The sequence below is a fragment of the Gopherus flavomarginatus genome, chromosome 2, assembly GCF_025201925.1.
Source record: "Gopherus flavomarginatus isolate rGopFla2 chromosome 2, rGopFla2.mat.asm, whole genome shotgun sequence".
In the NCBI taxonomy this organism is placed as follows: domain Eukaryota; kingdom Metazoa; phylum Chordata; order Testudines; family Testudinidae; genus Gopherus; species Gopherus flavomarginatus.
In genome coordinates this window covers 74,943,830-74,963,438 of record NC_066618.1, presented here as the reverse complement: position 1 = coordinate 74,963,438, position 19,609 = coordinate 74,943,830, and the positions used below count along the sequence as shown (strand labels likewise).

The following is a 19,609-nucleotide window of genomic DNA, read 5'->3' as shown; positions in this document are numbered from 1 at the left end:
TAATGGGAAGGATTTGGGGGAGAAGATTGAGCTCTGTTTTAGCCACGTTGAGTTTGAGCTGTCAGCTAGATGTCCATGAGAAAACATCATACAGGCTGCAATTTTAGATTGGGTAGGAGACAGATCTGAGTCATCAGCCTACAGATGGTAGTTGAATATGTGTTTGTGGATGGGATTACCCAGAGATATGATGTAGAGGGAAAAGAAAAGGAACCAAGGACAGAGTCCTGTGAAACTCCCACAGAAAGTTAAATGGAGGATGAGGAAAATCCTCTGAAGGAGTGATTAGAGAGGTAGGAGGAGAACCAGGAGAGGACAGCCACAGAAGCCAGGTGAGGAAAAGATTTCAAGAAGAGCATGGGCTACTGTTAAAGGTGGCTGCAAGGTCAAGGAGGATGAAGATGGAGTACTGGTTCTGGCATTTGGCTAGAAGGAGGTCTTTAGAGACTTTGTTCAGAATGGTTTCAGTGGAGCGCAGGAGGCGGAAGCTGGATTGGGAGAGGGTCTATAATGGAATTGGAACAGTAGAACTCCAGACAGTAATCGCAATAGAGTTTAGAGATGAAAGGGAGATGGGGAAGTGGTGGGAGAGGCAAGTTGGGGCCCAAGCATAGGTTCTCCAATTTAATTCAGCCCCAGAGCAACAATTCTGTTTGCCTTTTCACCATGTTAGATTCACTCTTCAAACTCTCTTCTACCCTCCTCCTTTTCTCTCTCCCCACAGAATCTTGCCAATTTCTTCCACGAGAAAAATAATAAAATACGATATGGCCTTCCCCTCCTACAACTCTGTCTTCCTTCTCCCCCTGTCCAGATGCAAAATGTAAAGTTTTCCCCATACAGCCAAGCATTTAATTCATTTATTTACCCCTTTGTTGGTAGCACTGGATTGGTTGGTCTGCTGCAGAACTATCTTTCTTCCCCACCAGTCCATATAGATATTTTCAGATTAATTAGGCACTTGCAGGATGTATTCTACAGTCTTTCATTCAGCTCTGTGGTGCGCTCTGGACCAGTTTGCTGCTCACCTAAAGGACTGATATTAGGAGACTCACTCTTAATTGAGTTAATGCCTGTTCACCACATTTACACCAAAGCTCTTTGATGTGGATTTTTTCCAGTTACCCGTCTCTCAAATCTTTTGAGGTTCTTATCTGTCTATTTTCTTTTGGAGTCTAGAAAATTCTTCTTTTCTGTACAGATGCTGTCCTCAGAGGAGTCTTACTCATGCTCACAATCCAGAACTACCAAAGCTTTCAAACTATACTATTCAAAGCTTTTTGGCCCTCTGGGGTAGTGGCAGATGTGAGACACTCTCTTTATTGGTCATATGTTGTTTCCCATCAATGCCTCAATAAACTTCCAGCCAGTTCTTTGATTATGGTCAGGCAAGAAGTTCTCAGAGAAGGGATGCTTGAGATCTCCCACTCTGGCATTGCTTGACAAACAGCTCTACTTTCTGGATGAGTGATTTCTTCCTTTCATCTCTGATCCTCCAATCAGTTTCCATTTAAATTAGGTTGTTTCTGTTCTTTGATTCTCCAAGCTCTATGGCTCCTTTATGCAATAATTATAAAAGTGTCATTGGCCCTTTTTTTGGTACTGTCTATTGTAATGTTTTTCTATTGTGAGATAACACTTGATGTCCAAGAATGAATATCTTGTGCAGATGGTGTCTTTAAAGAAGGAAAAATACTTACTGTACTTCTGCATCAAAGATCTCATGGAATTGTCACTCAGTCATGTGTTTACCTTAGAGTTTGATGGTTCTGTTGTTGATGTTATGGGTTTCTCCTTTTGATAGTTACAGTTCTTCATGCATCCCTTAGGATGTTGTTACAGTTAAATTTCAAAAAAAAATGTATTAATTTTTATGGTACATGTTACTGCAACATCTTTTTCTTTGGCTTTGATAAATGCATTCTTGCCCAGTCTCTCATCTATTCAGAATGCTGCTGCAAATATCCTTTTTCCTAGTTCATTGCCTTCACCATATCACTCCTCTCTCTGCATCCTCTGTTCTGTGTGTGTTAGTGTGAAAATCCAGTCACTGTAGAATGGCACAGGCAGCCATCTGTAGTTTTTCTTATTGTAATTCAACTAGTGTTCCGGTAGAGTGGCTGTTGCTCTTGGGGGAGACATGCACATAAAGTTAGTGCCTGAAGATACTGAATAACTAGGAAATCAAAATAAATTAGTTTTTGTGATTTAATATCTTATTACATGCAAAACGTATAAAGAATTTTAAAAAGCCCTGTAAAATGTAGCACAGCAAATCAAATATGAAGCTAAAATTAAAGACCAATTCTGTGTATCATACATAACAATAAATGAGTCAAATATCAATCCAAATTAAGGACAGGCTCAAAGGAGCAGCCTTAATTAATTAGTTAATAGTAGAATAAGAAAAGAGGCTAGCCTAAAATTCAGCAAGTGCATTAAGCACTTGTAAAGCATTGCAACTTTGCACTGTGCTCATGCCAAAACTATTAAGTCCAATAGTGTAAATGGGGTGTTCCCTTCCCAAATCATCTCTGTGCATGCCTGGTTTCCTTATTCAGATGACTATCAAGCATACTCCTCATATTTTTAATCCAAAAATCTCTGCACCAGCCAGTCTCTGTCTGCAATAGAGGAGCAGAAGCGTTAGGTGTCCTGAGAATGCTCTGGCCACATTCTTACCCATAAAATTGAGAATACTTTCTGCTAATTATAGTTTACTCTCCTTGCTCTTCCTGAATTAATCTGAAATCAGCAGTTACTCCCTTTTCCTGCTGCATATAGGTATCTCTAAATACAATCCCTTTCCAACCTAAGTTAAAATATTTCCAAGAAGTTTATTCTAATTGCTAAAAAACCCAGTATCTATTACAATTAGGCTGCAATAGCACGCAACAACAATAGCACAGTAACATTTAAGAACTGTTTTAGTAAGCTTGGAAGAGTGGTCAAAAGGCAGCACATCAGAGTTCAGGTCTTTGATCTTGCATACCCAAGGTCAACTGTTCCCCCCAAAAGGAATAAGAGATGAGGGAGGTTGAGAATATACCTTGTATTGCTCTTCAGTGACCCTCCCTTTCCAATTACTAGATATTTGGAGCAGTATAGGTGGTAATCATGCCCTCTTTCCCTGTTATGTCAAATTCTAGATTTCTCCTTTCATTTAAAAGGGATAATTTTCCCACTGGATATTCTAAAGTTTAGAGTATATATTTTTTGTAAATAAATGTTACAACCATCTGAGCCCATTGCATCCGTCCTCGACGCCACTGTTGGATGCTGTTTGGACTCAGCTGCTGGATCCCACGTGCTCAAGGCTTGCTGGGTCTGATTAGAGATTAGGCATTGTTTGTCCCTTTGTCCATGGGCACACTCTTGGGGTAGAGATCCTTTGTCTGGCACCCCTTCTTAGAAATGGGACTTCACAATCCAACTGCACAGGCACAGAAACTAGTGCCAACCCTCCCAAGCTTACTCAGTGGCCTTGCCATACTCTGAGTTCCATTGAAGCTGAGGACCATACAGTTTACTGTTTCCTTCCTCAGGCACAATGTGACAGTGAAAGCAAATAACTTTGTAAAGTAACTTCCAAACCAGTCACATTTCACTCAGACCAAGCACAAGAGAGATACTGATTTAAGAAAAAATAAAAATACCTGCATTTAAATCCCTGCCTCAGTTTCCTTACCACTCTGAGAGCCCTTTAGTCTTTGGTCAGTGTCTCCTAGCGAACCCAAGATCCTTCCTTCTCTTCCTGCACAGTTTGCCTTCTGGTTCTTGTTGCTTATAAAAAGGCCATTGAAAAGACCCTTATTTTATAAAGTTCCAGTTCCCCCTGCTAAGTGACTGCACTGAGCTGCTTGAAGTTTCTTGTCAGGTAATCTATTGCTTATTTAGGGCCCACCTGAGAAAGGACTAGAATCATAGAATATTAGGGTTGGAAGAGACCTCAGGAGGTCATCTAGTCCAATCCCCTGCTCAGAGTAGGACCAACACCAACTAAATCATCCAGTAGTCATCCAGACTACTTTGGGTGGCAGTTAGCTCATTGTTCATGGGGTCTTTTTATTTGAATAAAAGACAGTTTAAGTGAACAACTCCTGATGGTTCTCCTTTGTTAACTCTCCACTAGGCACAAGCATTTCTCCAGACATCTTCTGGAATCCCAATCCAATATGAAGGTTAAAAGGCAAAGGTTTAAGCACAGTACAGTTTTACAATCAAGATGGTGTTCACAAAACAAAATGGAGTTTGCAGATTGATATGGATAAATGCAGACATATACTAATCCATCAAAAAATGTCTGTGATATAAATTAAATTTATGATAAATGTTTCTCCTTCAACCCCCACACCTCCAAAAAACCAAAACACTTTTCCCATTTCTATATAATTAACAAAACTAAATTTCCCTGAAAATAATTAAATGATGTAAATAATATTGTTTGATACACATTTTAGTGTCGATACATTTAAATGGCAAAATACATCATTTTCTAATAGGGCAAATCACAGTTCACAAGAATCTTACTATCAGGGTTGGAATGCAATAGCAAAATGGCATGCCAGATTTTACTTTTAGGTTTGCTGCCTTTTCAAACTAGTACTGTGTGTGTGAGATTTTTATTATAAATGCATCCATCTATAAAAATCTCTCAAACCTCGGATGCTTGCATGCTAAAGTTTGGAAGTGTTTGGCTTAATCTTTTTGTCAGTTTTTTTTGGAGATCATAAACCTTTGTCTTTACTTTCAACAGCCCTGAGAAACCAGAAAGTGTGAAAATAAGCATGGAAGATTCACCTATAATGAAGTATGTGGATGCTGAAACATCATTATAGAACGAAATCAAGGGGAATCATGTATGTGTGTGTTTGTATGTGTATATATCACTGTAGGATATCATACCATTGAATGGTGATTTCCATGTTTCTTTAAGAAGTATCACGTTTGACTCTGCAGTTATTAGCACTGTAGATATTATATGTGTATAATGAGATGTTCATAAAGTAAGATGGGTGGTGATCACTCCTCAAATATTTATTTTATTGGAAATTTTATTTTCATTTTTTTAAATAGGAAGACTGAAATGAATGCTTATTCTTTTTGGTAATCAATATGTGCATAAATGTAAAATCAGCTTTTGCTGATAATTATTGGTCCACATTACTAAGTATGTTCTAATATGTCTCTGTTGTAACTTCTGCTACAGAATTTTGTTTTCAGTGCAGGTAATTACATTTGAGATTTTTTGCAGGGAAAGCACAGATTATATCAGTTTCCATAGAACAAATGTTAATGTGCCATTACATAAACTGCATATTCGACTTTTCTCCACTATATGATGATGATCTTTCTGGATTCTGTGCTTCATATTTCATGGCATTAGCCTTTCAACCATAAACTGATACGTGATGTAGTCCCTAAAATATATATAATGCTGTTCCATCCCCTTTTAAAAAAAATCCGTTCTTCAAATCATATTATATTATTCAATAGCAATACGGGTCCTCTTTAAATGTAGTTTTAATCTCAAATCAGTATTTGATATTTCTGGAAGCTCAATGTTTAATGTAAAATGGATCTCTAACAGAAATAATTTAGTATGTAATTAGTTTAGTTGATAACTATTTATTAGAGAACATTACATTATAGTTTTGAACTCTTAGAGATACGTTGTCTTCTCCCTGCGCATGCATAACTTCTGTTGACATTAATGGAAGATCCACGTTCTCAGAGAGGAAACTGGAGCCTTTCCAGCTTCTCTTGTCCTCATCAGAATGTCTTTTTCTTGAATTAGGCTTTATTCATTTTTTAATTGATAAAGTGTTTGACTAATTTATCATCAGTTGGTTATAATTCTGAGATAGCTTTATGACCAGTATTTTATGGATTACAAATTACCTTGGGTTTTGTGTTAACAGTTCTGATCCTTTCCATTGTAAAGGGCATATTTGGTAGCATCTGAACCTTAATTTTTTTTTTAAAAAGTTTTATTTATTTTAATTGGTATGAATCTTAATACTATGTAAAACAAATTTGAACAAGTTAATATTTGTATACTAAATTTGATTTATTGGGGCCCTCAGACATTTAGATAGTTCATTGAGAATGCAGTTGATGTGTTCCAAGTTATTGTACTGGTATCTCCAACCCCTGCAATGTGCAGTGTGAGCATTTGTATGTGAGGAAATGTTATAGTTTTATGTAAAGATCAAAATCTTGATCACTTACCTGTTTTCACTGTTGATGTTTTTTGCCTTATTCTTTGGTTTTTTTGGTGGGTTACTTTATTTTCTCAAATTATTTATCTAAATTTTGAGCTGCTAACAGCATTTGCTAGGCCCATAATAGTTTTAAGTACAAACTACATATATTAAAAATAGAGGGCACTATTTTCAAAAGCACTCACCTTTGGCTTAACTCTGCTCCTGTTGAAGTTAATGAGAGTTTTTTCCCTTTGATTTTATGCTTAAGCTTTCATTAACTTCAAAGGGAGCAAAATTAAACTCAGGCAGTGTTTTCCAAAATACCACTCAATGCGGTGCTGGCAATTCGGGGTGAGGATAATTTTACAGTAAAACTAAAAACAGTAATTGGGCATGGTGGAAATATTGCTACTGGTATTAAAGTTATACTGAAAAGTTAAACTTTACATAGATTACCATCCCCTTTAATTGTAATCATGGTATAGTAAAATGGTGCTGCTGAGGTTAGGCTGAATTCCAGGAAAAATAAGGTTTTTTTGACACACACAACAATACAAAGCAGTATGAGTAATGCTATGCAAACTGACATCACAATAATGGCTAAAGTCTGAGCAAAATCAAATAAGGTCTGCACTATGAATTTGGCTAATATTGAGTCAGGCACAGTATAGGTGTTTGTTCATTCCTGGGTGTTTGTATGGCCTGTTTCTGAGCCTGAACATATGCTCCTTCAAGGAACATGTTTTTCCTCTGGTTGAAATAAAATATGTACTAGAATTATGGCTCTCTCTCTTCCCCCTCTTTCCCCCCCCCCCCCCCAAACCTCAGGAAGAATGAAATCCATGTCTGCAAGTCAACTCTTGACTGTTAAGTATCTTGTTTCTGATATAGTCAAGAAGGAGAATAAAAACTCCTCTGCCAGTGTACATAGCATTATCTACAGTGCTTTTTTATTTACTGGTCTTCCTTTAGCATTTTATTCTTCCATGTCCACAGCTGCACACCAGTTTTCAAAGACCCAAACTGTCATCACAGGTCTTGAGATTTTTAATCCTTTAATGCCAGAGTTCAGGGCTTCATGACACTGAATATTTTGCATATGGTTTTCATTGCCAAAGCGGTAATAGGTTTTGGCCACTTTATAGAAAGTGGGTATTTTTCTATTTAAAGTAAAAAACTGAAATTCTCTTAGAATCACAGTATTCCTTTGATTCTGTTGAATAATGTAAATAATTAATCAGTGCCAGAAATACCATGACTTGCAAAGTTGTTTACATTTTGTTCCAATGTTCTTGGTTAATAATGTGTTATATTCTCACTTCTTTTTAACCACTGGACATCAGAATCAGACATGGTATTACATGCATAAAAACCCAGAGGTAACTTATGTTTAAGTAATTTACTGCTTATTTTTTACTTTGTATAAATGTTGTTTCCTTCTCTGCATTCAAAAAAAAAAATCATGTATACAGTTAACGTAAAATAGTGAAGGACATAGTTTCCTGTACCCGTGTGTGTGTGCGCACATACATATATATGTTCCCTTAATAGGGGTAAATGAGCAGTGATAATTACTGTACACTGATTTACCTTGGGGTAAAACTTAAAATTAAGCCAATATTTTTCCATTCTAACAGTGGAATAAAATAAACAGCCCTGCACTTTTTAGATGCCTTGTTTGCCAGGGATGGAGCTTAATGCTACTGTGTATCTGGCTGCAGAGCCACCTCAGGAAATTCCTTTTGATCCTTTTTAATTTATTTATAAAGATGTATGTTTATATAAATATAGGTCTTAATTTTGACCACTCAATTCAGATATCTCCTAAAAGGTCTCATTTACAAAGCAGTCATTTTAAAACATTAACTTCACAAAAACTCATTTTTAGTATTTTCCTATGTATTGCAAGAAACACATTCTGATTCTGTTTTAGATGTGCCCAAGTTAATTATACTTTCCTCTTTGTTTTAATGTATATGTTTTTTAAGTAAAAAAATGCAAAATGTTCCAGGTTGCCAAGTTTATCATCACAAAACTTGTAGGACAAAATTCAGAGCCACTAGTGTTTTTTGGGTTTTTTTTTCTAACCAAACGTATTAACTATTTCTCTTATGTTTAACAAAACTTCTCCCAGTATCTTTCATTTCAAATGCATTTATCTGTGTAAACAGTAGTTTTCTAACATTTTCCCTTTGCAAAGGCAGATTCAAAGTGCTATCAAATATAACTGTAATAAATAGGTGCAATTTAACAGAGCCTGTAGCATAATAAAGGGTTATATATTGTATATAAATTCTGTAAATGAAACTTAATTGGTTCATATTGTTTTAAGTTCACAAATGTAGAATTTGTAGGGCATTAACACAACATATTGATTCTAATTTGCTTTTGTTTCATATGATTAGTAATTCAGTGTTTTAAAATTACTCCTCTAGGTCACATCCACTATCTAGCATAGTATGAGTGTGTGAAGGGTGGCTTGTTTATATCAACATTAATTTATTTTATAGAAAATGAATTTAAGACTACAGGCACACAGTTTTGAGTCTATGAAAAAGTAGTGTTGTTATAAATGCAAAACAAATTTGCCTAGTGATTTTAATTAAAAATGAATTTTATTTTGTAACTTTTTTAGTAAAATTGTCAGCTGTAGGAAAAACTTTTAGTTGGAATTGATATTAACCTAAAGACTTTTTCATATTAAATTTAATACATATTGACAGTTATTTGGAGTTCTTGGAGTAATGTGTCAGACATCCAGGGTTTTTCTAAATAAAGACATGGCATTTATAACCATATTTTTCCCTTTTGTTATGTGATTCACATTGTTTTTCTGTGTCTTCCAATGTTCAGCACATTTAACTGAACAAAATTTTTAATTTTAGTATTCATTATATTTGGTCACTTGTGATGTAATAACATACAATACAGTTCCAGCTTTTTATGACTGCTTTTCTAAATAAAACAGTAATGCTTTTACTTTTATAATAAAACCCAAAGCAAGTTAAACATTATTCCAAATGGAGAAACAATGTTTTAAGTTTATATAAAGTACACAATTCTCTGACATCTCTAATGTAAAAGATCCAGCCTTTGTAATTTGTTTGTGATTAGAAGAAAGTTATTTTTTGTAATGTTTCAAAAAGTTGGCAAAAGCAATAAAAATCTATTGAACTGAATTAAATGTTTTAATTTCTCCTTCCATGCAATATGTAAATGTCAAGTACAGGATTAACGGCACTGATTATAAAGCTATTCCAGTATTGTGCGCGCTCACTCGTGCGCTCTCTCTCTCTGATAAGGGACAGACAGCCTTGAAAAATGTGTTGCATCTGCTTACATTTGCAGACTTTTCTGATTTATGGAGTGATGTGTGTGCTCTATTTGTCTACACATGAAAGTTATTATAGAATAACTCCATGTGTAGAAAGGCACTAAGTATCTGAGCAAATGATCTATATCTGTTGTGCTGCAAATGTGCCAAAATTAGTCTGTATTGTATGACATTCTGACAGAATGATCCTGCAAGTGTTAAATTTATGACTTTCTAACTAGATTTAGAAATTGCCCAAATTTATGAGTACTCAATCAAAACTGGATTAGGTGTGTTAAAATGAAATAACCAAAATTTCCAACCAAATAACCAAAAAGACGATGGCTTCCAGGGAAGGCAGGTTTCTTCTGATTTACTGTGTATAGTAAATTTCAATACAATTATTAAAAGCATGCCAGTAGGTACCTCCATCTTCCATTATAAATACTTATTTTAATTTTAGCCTGTTTATGAGTTGGAAGACTGGTGTGGATTTAAAACCTATGTAGATACTGAAGGGAAATAATATTTCGTCAAGTTTTTGTTGTTTTTTCTGGTGGGGGGGAGGCTTGCACAATGCTTGAGTTGCAGGTCCTGTAACTGCTTGAACTAACTATGGAAAATTTAAAGAGGTAACTCCTGGTGGGCCCGGAGCCTGGCTGTATTTAAAGGCAATAAGATGCAAATAAGCATAGTTATTAGAGTGTTTTAGAGCGGATCCCTCTGGGGCGTAGTCCCGCTCTGAATGGGATTTTTGTGCCTTGGTTCAGTGGGGCCGGGGACGGAGCGCTTCCAGAGGCGGGACCCGCGCGTCGGGGCGAGCGAGCGGCTCTGCGGGAAAGGGGCCGCAGCGTTCGCTGCTCCCAGCACCTTCCCGCCCCCGGGCATTCCGCCCCCGGGGCGCTGAGGCGGCCGGAGCAGGCTGGGCTGCCTCACTTCTCTTTGCGAGCTGCCCCAGTGCCAGGGCCGCTTCGCTCCTGGGCCCCACCTGGGGAAAGCGGCCCTGCAGTCGCTCTGTTTGCGGGAGGCCTCGACCCCCGCTGGGGGCCCTCAGCCCCAGTACAGTGACCCCATCCCACCGAGTTACTTTGACCGAGCTCAACCCCGGAGCGTTGCTGTGACCATGGCAACAGCGGCGGCGTTTAGCCGTCTCTATGGTGCCCGGCACTTTGTATCAAAGAGGACAGCGATTGGACGGGGAACTCGGCGTCTCCGAAGAAGGAGTGATCTGACTGGCTGCGAGGCTGTCAGTTGATTTAAAAAAAACTCGGGGGCTGCGGCAAGAGGAGCCGGGCCCGGGGGGCGCCGGAGCGTAGCGAACAGGGGCTTCCCCGAGGACTAGCCCCTCGCCGCCTCCCGCTGCCGCGCAGTGAGTAGGAGGGAGCCCACTCCAGGGTTGGGGAGGGTGAGGGGCGCCTGGGCCCGGCCACAGGCGGGTAACGGGACTCTGCGGGGCGTGCGCCCCTCCCCCGAGAGAAGCCGGGAAATAACTCGCCAGCGGGCTGACCCGAGATGCTGGTCTGCAGGAGGCCGGTGTGTCTTGGATCGCAGGGAAGGTGGCGGGTCCGAAAACAGGGAAGTCGCTGCCCCTGTCCCTTCTGTTTGCGAGTCCTGGGATGGAGATCGAAGCCCCTCAAATTGGGCTGGGGGGAAAGAGCCATCAGACCCAGGCCACAACTGAACAGCGGGGGCAACTTATGAAACAGGGAAGGCAGTGAGATCAAAGGCTAAAAATCAGGGATCTGGAGGGGTAGGGTGACCAGACAGTAAATGTGAAAAATCGGAATGGGGGTGGGGGGTAATAGGAGCCTATATAAGAAAAATACCTCAAATTTGGGTCTGTCCCTATAAAATCAGGACATCTGGTCACTCTGTGGAGGGGACACCCACCAGATAACCCCTGATAGCACCAGCTGCTTCTCCCAGGTCTCTGAGGTGTCTGTGGCCACTGCCCTGGGGAACTCTGCCCAGAGATCTGGTTGGATAAGGGGGAGGGGGCACCAGAGGGATTCCCTTCAGTTCTGAGCCCCATCTCGCCAGAGATGTGTTAACAAGTTTGGACGAACGAGAGGGAGTGGAGAGTTTAAGGTTATATACACACAGTTTCTGCATAGCATTTCAAACTGGGTTTGAAAAAGCAGCAGAAAAATAAAGCAATCTGATAACTTTTTGCAAGTAACTATTTGAGAATATGTACAAACTCAGTCTGAACAGTCTAAAAAAATAAAGTAAAATCAGCAAACTCAAGGCAAGATATCTCAGAGGTGAGTCAAACCAGCTAATAGAAGATAACACTGCTAAAATAGAGATTCTATAATACTTTTTCCTGCTAAATACAGTCTAGTTACATAGTTCTGCCCCCATCCAACTGCAAATCCCAGTTGTGGAAATTGAAAAGGGACCAAATCATTGATGCTTTAATCTAACATAATAATTTCCAAACCTCCAAGTCACCAACAGCATTCCCAAAAAGGTCTATCTAATGGTTAAAGCACAGAAAATGGATTTAAGAGAGTTGGATTGTTATCACTGCTCTGTCACAGACTTGCTGTATAACTCTCTGCAACAACTTAACCTCTTTGTATCTGTAGCCACATCTCTAAACAGTGATTTACCAGGATAGGTCAGGCAGGATCTGGGTCTTAAGCTGGATAAATGTGCACATGAACCCACAATGCTTGGATTGAATTGTTTGTATGGAGGAAGAATGTTGGATTCCACCATAGGAACTGGGGAGATTACTTTGGAAGGACAGAGAGTCAGCAGTGCCATGAGCATATTGATTTATTATGGGAAATCTAGGCCTGTTTAGGCTTAATCCTTTTCTGGACTTAAAATTAAAAAGGTCGTAGAAAAGTTTTTGAGTAAAGGGCTGGGGGAAAGCCAGCAGGTGCAGAGGAGCACCGTGGTTTGGACAGAGGCATCTGTTAATGGAGATTCTCTATGTCCTAGTAAGGAGGAGAGGATGGAAGATGGTAAAATACAGGTAGGATCTGATGAGAAACAGTCAAACGAAAAAAGTCCCATTCAGTTAATCATATAATGGCAGACAGCTAAAAAGTGACAAGTTTTTAAAGTGCTTATATACAAATGCTAAAGTCTAAATAATAAGGTGGGTAAGCTAGAGTACCTCATATTAAATGATATTGATATAATAGGCATCACAGAAACTTGGTGGAATGAGGATAATCAATGAGACACAGTAATATCAGGGTACAAAATATATCAGAAGGACCAAACAGGTCATTCTGGTGCAGGAGTGTCACTATATGTGAAAGAAAGCGTAGAATCAAATTAAGTAAAAATATTGAATGAACTGAACTGTGCCATAGAATCTCTATGGATAGTAATTCCATGCTCTAATCATAAAAATATAGCAGTAGAGATATCTTACTGACCACCTGACCAGGTGGTGATAGTGACTGTGAAATGCTCAGGGAGATGAGAGGTTATTAAAATAAAGAAATCCATAATAAAGGGGGATTTCAACTATTCCCATATAGACTGTGTACATGGCACCTCAGGATGGGATGCAGAGATAAAGTTTCTTGATACCTTAAATGACAGCTGCTTGGAGCAGCTGATCCTGACGCCCACCAGAGGAGAGGCAATTCTTGATTTAGCCCTACTTGGAGCACAAGATCTGGTCCAAGAGGTGAATATACTAGACCAGTTGGTTACAGTGACGATAATATAATTAAATTTAACATCCCTGTGGTGGGGAAAACACCACACCAGCAGCCCAACACGGTAGTATTTAATTTCAGAAAGGAGACTACACAAAAATGAGGAAATTAATTAAACAGAAATTAAAAGATACAGCGCAAAAAGTGAAATCTCTGCAAACTGCATGGAAACTTCTTAAAGACACCATAATAGAGGCTTAACTTAAATGTATACCTCAAATTAAAAAACATTAGTAAGAGAACCAAAAAGGTGCCACTGTGGGGAAACAACCAAGTAAAAAAAAAAAGCAGTGAGAGGCAAAAAGGCAGCCTTTTAAAAAGTGGAAGTTAAATCCTAGTGAGGAAAATAGAAAGGAACATAAATTCTGGCAAATGAAGTGTAAAAATAGTATAAAAAGTGTAAAAATTGGAAGGACAAAAAAGAATTTGAAGAACAGCTAGCCAAAGACTCAAGAAGTAATAGCAAACATTTTTTTAAGTACATCAGAAGCAGGAAGCCTGCTAAACAACCAGTGGGGCCACTGGACAATCGAGATGCTAAAGAAGCTCTCAAGGAGATAAGGCCATTGCAGAGAAATGAAATGAATTCTTTGCATCGGTCTTCATGGCGGAGGATATGAGGTAGGTTCTCAAACCTGAGCCGTTCTTTTTAGCTGACAAATCTGAGGAACCATCTGAGATTGAGATGTCATTAGAGGAAGTTTTGGAACAAATTGATAAGCTAAACAGGAATAAATCACCAGGACCAGATAGTATTCACCGAAGAGTTCTGAAGGAACTAAAATGTGAAATTGTAGAACTACTAGCTGTAGTGTGTAACCTATCATTTAAATCAGCTTCTGTACCAGATGACTGGAGGATAGCTAATGTGACACCAATTTTTAAAAAGGGGTCCAGAGGTGTTCCCGGCAATTACAAGCTGGTAAACCTGACTTCAGGGCCAGGCAAACTGGTTGAAACTATAATAGAGAAGAGAATTGTCAGACACATATATGAACATAATTTGTTGGGGAAGAGGCAGCATGGTTTTTGTAAAGGGAAATCACGCCTCACCAATCTACTGGAATTCTTTGAGGAGTCAACAAGAATGTGGACAAGGGGAATGCAGTGGATAGAGTGTACTTAGATTTTCAGAAATCCTTTGACAAGGTCCCTCATCAAAGGATCTTAAGCAAAGTAAGCTGTCATGGGATAAGAGGGAAGGTCCTCTCATGGATCGGTAACTGGTTAAAAGAAAACAAAGGTTAAGAATAAATGGTCAGTTTTCAGAATGAAGAGAGGTGAATAGTGCTGTCCCCCAGGGGTCTGTACTGGGATCAGTCCTATTCAACATATTCATAAATGATCTGGAAAAAGGAGTAAATGATGAGGTGGCAAAATTTGAAGATGATACAAAACTATTCAAGCTAGTTAAGTCCCAGGCAGACTGCGAAGAGCTACAAAAGGATCTCTCAAAACTGGGTGATTGGGCAACAAAATGGTAGTTGAAATTCAGTGTTGATAAATACAAAGTAACGTACACTGGAAAACATAATCCCAACTATACATATAAAATGATGGGGTCTAAATTAGCTGTTACCGCTCAAAGAGATCTTGGAGTCATTGTGAATAGTTCTTTGAAAACATCCACTCAATGTGCAGCGGCAGTCAAAAAAGTGAACAGAATGTTTGGAATCATTAAGAAAGGGATAGATAATAAGACAGAAAATATATTGCCTCTGTACAAACCTATGATATGCCCACATCTTAAATACTGCATGTAGATGTGGTCACTCCATCTCAAAAAAGATATATTGGAATTGGAAAAGGTTCAGAAAAGGACAGCAAAAATGATTAGGGGTATGGAATAGCTTCCCTATGAGGAGAGATTAATAAGACTGAGACTTTTCAGCTTGGAAAAGAGACGACTAAGGGGAGATATGATTGAAGTCTATAAAATCATGACTGGTGTGGAAAAAGTAAATAAGGAAGTGTTATTTACTCCTTCTCATAACACAAGAACTAGGGGTCACCAAATGAAGTTAATGGGAAGCAGGTTTAAAACTAACAAAAAGAAGTCTTTTTTCACACAATGTACAGTCAACCTGTGGAGCACTTTGCCAGAGGATTTGTGGAGGCTAAGTCTAGAAACTAGTAAGTTCATAGAGAATAGGTCCATTAATAGCTATTTAGCCAGGATGGGAAGAGATGGTGTCCCTAGCCTGTTTGCCAGAAGCTGGGTTTGGGCAACAAGTGATGGATCACTTGATGATTACCTGTCTGGGACACCTGGCATTGGACATTGTTGGAAGACAGGATACTGGGCTAGATGGACCTTTAGTCTGACCCAGTATGGCTGCTCTTATGTTCTTATGTTAATACTTCCATACCTCTCAGGAGTGTTGTGAGACTTCAGCAATGTTTGTAAAACGCTTTGGAGACTTAAGACCGAAGAAGTGAAAAGTGTTGTTTGTTAGTATCAGGTTTGCTCTGATATACAATATCAAAACCCCTTTAAATAAATGATTAATCCAAATTAAATATTAATACAATTATACCTGCAGATCTGTAAAATACTTGACATAGATAAATGTGAAGACTTCTATATTGATACAGTTTGTAAAAGTCATTGAAAATAGATGAGTTGCTCTTTAAGAATGCCTAAATGAATACATGAGCTTGGAATCTTGTGGCAGACATAGTCCGCAGGGCCCCAAGTTTAACATCCTTTCTCTGGGTATTATAGAAGAGGTAGACCCAACCACTCTTCATTCTAACTGGCAAAGGGGCAGTGAGCTCAGAGTGCAGAGCGGTATCTTTGATACTTCTCATGTCAGGGTTCATCCTTTTTTCTAACCGATCAGCATTATATTTGTATATAGCTAGTCTGTTACTTTTTTTTTAAAAAGTATACTCATTGCTGTACGTTTAAAATGCCAACCATACCATCACTTGGTCTTTTTGTTTGCATTTAATAACTAATTCAAAGTTAAGGTTCTTATGTTTACTACCTTGTCACTGTGATAATTCATATTGTCAAAGCTCTGTGATCCCTACCCTGTGGTGCATGCCATTTGTTAATATAAAAGGAAAATATGTACATGCATCAGGTTGTCAAGGAAGAAAAATAAATCCTTTCATGATAAACATTAGCTATACAAGGTGGCATAAAAAATAATTTGTCCTGTATATTTTGAAGTAGTGACTTACTGACAGGCAGCCATGAACACAAAAGAAAAATAAAAGCAATGAAATAACAAAGGCAAATAAATAAGTGACTCTCAGGACTTTCTCAAATCAGCTGTTCAGTTTTCTTCTAATTTCCACTCCTTCCTGTCCTTGGGCCCAATCCTTTAAAGTGCCAACAACCTCCTGAGATGCACTGACCACCCTCATCTAGTAGAAGTGGGCCTGGTTCATATCTCTGTGAACTGGCAGAAAGCTGGACTTTTATTCAGAGCTGAATTGGGCATTCTCTTAATGAGATCTACCTTTTTTGTAGTCCCTGACTTTCTAACACTCTCAACTTAAAAATGTATATGTTGCAGTGAACACATTTCTATACGTATGTTACTAAAAACATCTTGGATTCTTTTTCCAGAACCTCAACCATCTCCTCCTGTAATAGACCTATAACCTCTGACTGAATTACTGAAGTTGTCATATCATGATTTAAAGACTTAAAGTTACAGAGAATCTGCCATTTACTCTAGTTTAAACCAGAAAGTGACCTGTGCCCCATGCTGCAGAAGAAAACGGCCTCTCCCCCAATCTGACCTGTGAGAAAATTCCTTTCCAACCCAAAATGTGGTGATCAGTTAGACCCTGAGCATGTTGCAAAACCCACCAGACAGACATCTGGGAAATAGTTCTCTCTAGTAACTCAGAGCCCTCCCTATCTAGTGCCCCATCTCCATCCATTGGGGATATTTGCTACTAGTAGTTGAAGATGGGCCATATGCCATTATAGACAATCTCATCATACCAGCCTCTCCATGAACTTACAAGGCTCAGTCTTGAAGCCAGTTATGTTTTTTGCCCCCACTAGTCCCCTTGGGAGACTTTCAGGATTTCACTCCTCTGATTCACTTAATTTCAAGCCTAAACTTGTTGATGGTCAGTTTATATCCATTTATTATTGTGGTAACATTGGTGCATAACTTAAATAATTATTTTCCCTCCCTGGTGTTTATGCCTTTGATGTATGTCTAGAGAGCAGTCATTTCTTCTCTCAGCCTTCATTTGGTTAGGCTAAACCAAGCTCCTTGTGACTCCTCTTATAAGGTAGTTTTACCAGGGCTGCCCAGAGGATGGGGGTGGCAAGTGGGCATTTGCCCTGCAAGGGCCCTGTGAGCCCTGGCCCAGTGGTGATTCGGGTCTTCAGCGGCAGGGGGCCCTTCAGTGCTGCCAAAGACACAGAGTGACTGAAGGGCCCCCTGCTGCTGAAATGCTGCCGAAGACCCGGACCACTGCTGGGTGAGTACAAGCACCACAGCTGCCCCACTTTGTCCCAGGCCCCCCTGAATCCTCTGGGTGGCCCTGAGGTTTACCATTCCTCTGATCATCCTAGTAGCCATTCTCTGCATCTGTTTCAGTTTGAATTCATCTTTCTTAAACATGGGAGACCAGAACTGCACGCACTATTCTAGATGAAGTTTCACCAGTGGTTTGTATAATGGCAATAACACTTCCCTATCTCTACTGGAAATACCTCACCTGATGCATCCTAGGATTGTATTAGCCTTTTTCACAGCTGCATCTCATTGATGGCTCATGGTCATCCTGTGATCAGCCAATACACCCAGGTCCTTTGCTTCTTCTATCACTTCCAACTGATAAGTCCTCTTCTTATAGCAAAAATTCTTGTTGTTAGTCCCTAAGTGCATCACTTTGTACTACTAAATTTCATCTCATTTCTATTACTCCAATTTTCAAGGACCTCCAGATCTTTTTGTATGATATTCCGCATCTCCTCCATATTGGCAATATCTCCCAACTTTGTGTCATCTTCAAATTTTATTAGCACATTTGCACTTTTTGTGCCAATTGTGATGGGTTGGATCACAGAAACCCTGTGGGAGCTGCCACCTGGTATGCCAAGACTACTACTACCTCTGCCTTTCCTGCCAGCTCAGGACTCCAGCACCCTGTCTTGCTGAGCCAGACACACTCGTCTGCTCCAACAAAGACCCAGGGTCTGAACTACTTGCCCCAAAGCTGCAGGTTTACCTGAAAGCAGCCAACAGAAGTGTTCCTGTCTTTAACGCTCAGATGCCCAACTCCCAATGGAGTCTAAACCCAAATAAATCCATTTTACACTGTATAAAGCTTATACAGGGTAAACTCATAAATTGTTCACCCTCTATAACACTGATAGAGAGAGATGCACAGTTGTTTGCTCCTCCAGGTATTAATACATACTCTCAGTTAATTAATAAGTAAAAAGTGATTTTATTAAATACGGAAAGTAGGATTTAAGTGGTTCCAAGTAGTAACAGACAGAAGAAAGTAAGTCATCAAGCAAAATAAAATGTGCAATCTATGTCTTATCAAACTGAATACAGATAAGATCCTCATCAGTTCCAGAGTGCTCCCTTTTACAGACTAATCTCCTTTTAGCCTGGGTCCAGCATTCACTCACACCCCTTGCAGTTATTGCTCTTTATTCCAGTTTCTTCCAAGTATCCTGGGGTGTGGAGATGCTCTCTTTAGCTAGCTGAAGACAAAATGGAGGGGTCTCCCAGGGGTTTAAATAGGCTTTCTCTTGTGGATGGAGATCCCCTCCTCACCCCTATGCAAAGTCCAGCTCCAACATGTAGTTTAGGAGTCACCTGGGCAAGTCACATGTCCATGCATGACTCACAGTTTTTACAGGTAGCATCCATTGTTTACATGCTACCTTGAACGTCCTCAAGTAGACTTCTTATGTGGATTGGAGCATTCCAAGATCCATTGTCCTTTAAGTGTTTCTTGATTAGGTACTTAATTTCAACATTCCTTTCTCCAGGAACCGACCAAATGCTCTACTAAGGGTATTTAGAAATCAAGCCAGTACACAGCCAACATTCATAACTTTGAATACAAAAATGATACATGCATACAAATAGGATTAATACATTCAGTAGATCATAACCTTTGATCATGGCGTATGTAGCATAAAACACATTCTAAGCATATTTCCATAAAACCTTATGGGAGATACCGTCACACCAATGTCATTAATGTTAAATAAGGTTGGTCCTATGACCGATCCTTGAGGAACTCCACTAGTAACCTCCTGCCAACCTGACAGTTCATAACTTTCAGAATGACCTGTAGTAGTCTCCCCTTTAACCAGTTCCTTATCCACCTTTAAATTTTCATATTAATCTGCATCTTCTCCAGTTGAACTGATGCTCTTCCACATGGGAAATTAAGTGCCTTAC

General features: G+C 39.1%; 2 protein-coding genes across 17 annotated transcripts in view; both read left to right on the top strand.

Moving 5' to 3' along the window:
• Positions 1-9,390, top strand: part of SLC4A7 (solute carrier family 4 member 7) — a 172,076-nt gene extending 162,686 nt beyond the window's left edge. For all 10 annotated transcript variants that reach the window (XM_050938308.1, XM_050938307.1, XM_050938303.1 and 7 more), the window contains one exon: positions 4,757-9,390. In XM_050938308.1, coding sequence (XP_050794265.1) covers positions 4,757-4,838 — 82 coding nt within the window. In that variant the 3' untranslated portion in view covers positions 4,839-9,390. The remainder of the gene's footprint in view (positions 1-4,756) is intronic.
• A 1,412-nt stretch (positions 9,391-10,802) lies between these two features.
• NEK10 (NIMA related kinase 10) overlaps positions 10,803-19,609 on the top strand; it is a 182,601-nt gene continuing 173,794 nt past the window's right edge. For all 7 annotated transcript variants that reach the window (XR_007772384.1, XM_050938314.1, XM_050938315.1 and 4 more), the window contains exon 1: positions 10,803-10,888. The gene's annotated coding sequence lies outside the window, so the exon portion shown is untranslated. The remainder of the gene's footprint in view (positions 10,889-19,609) is intronic.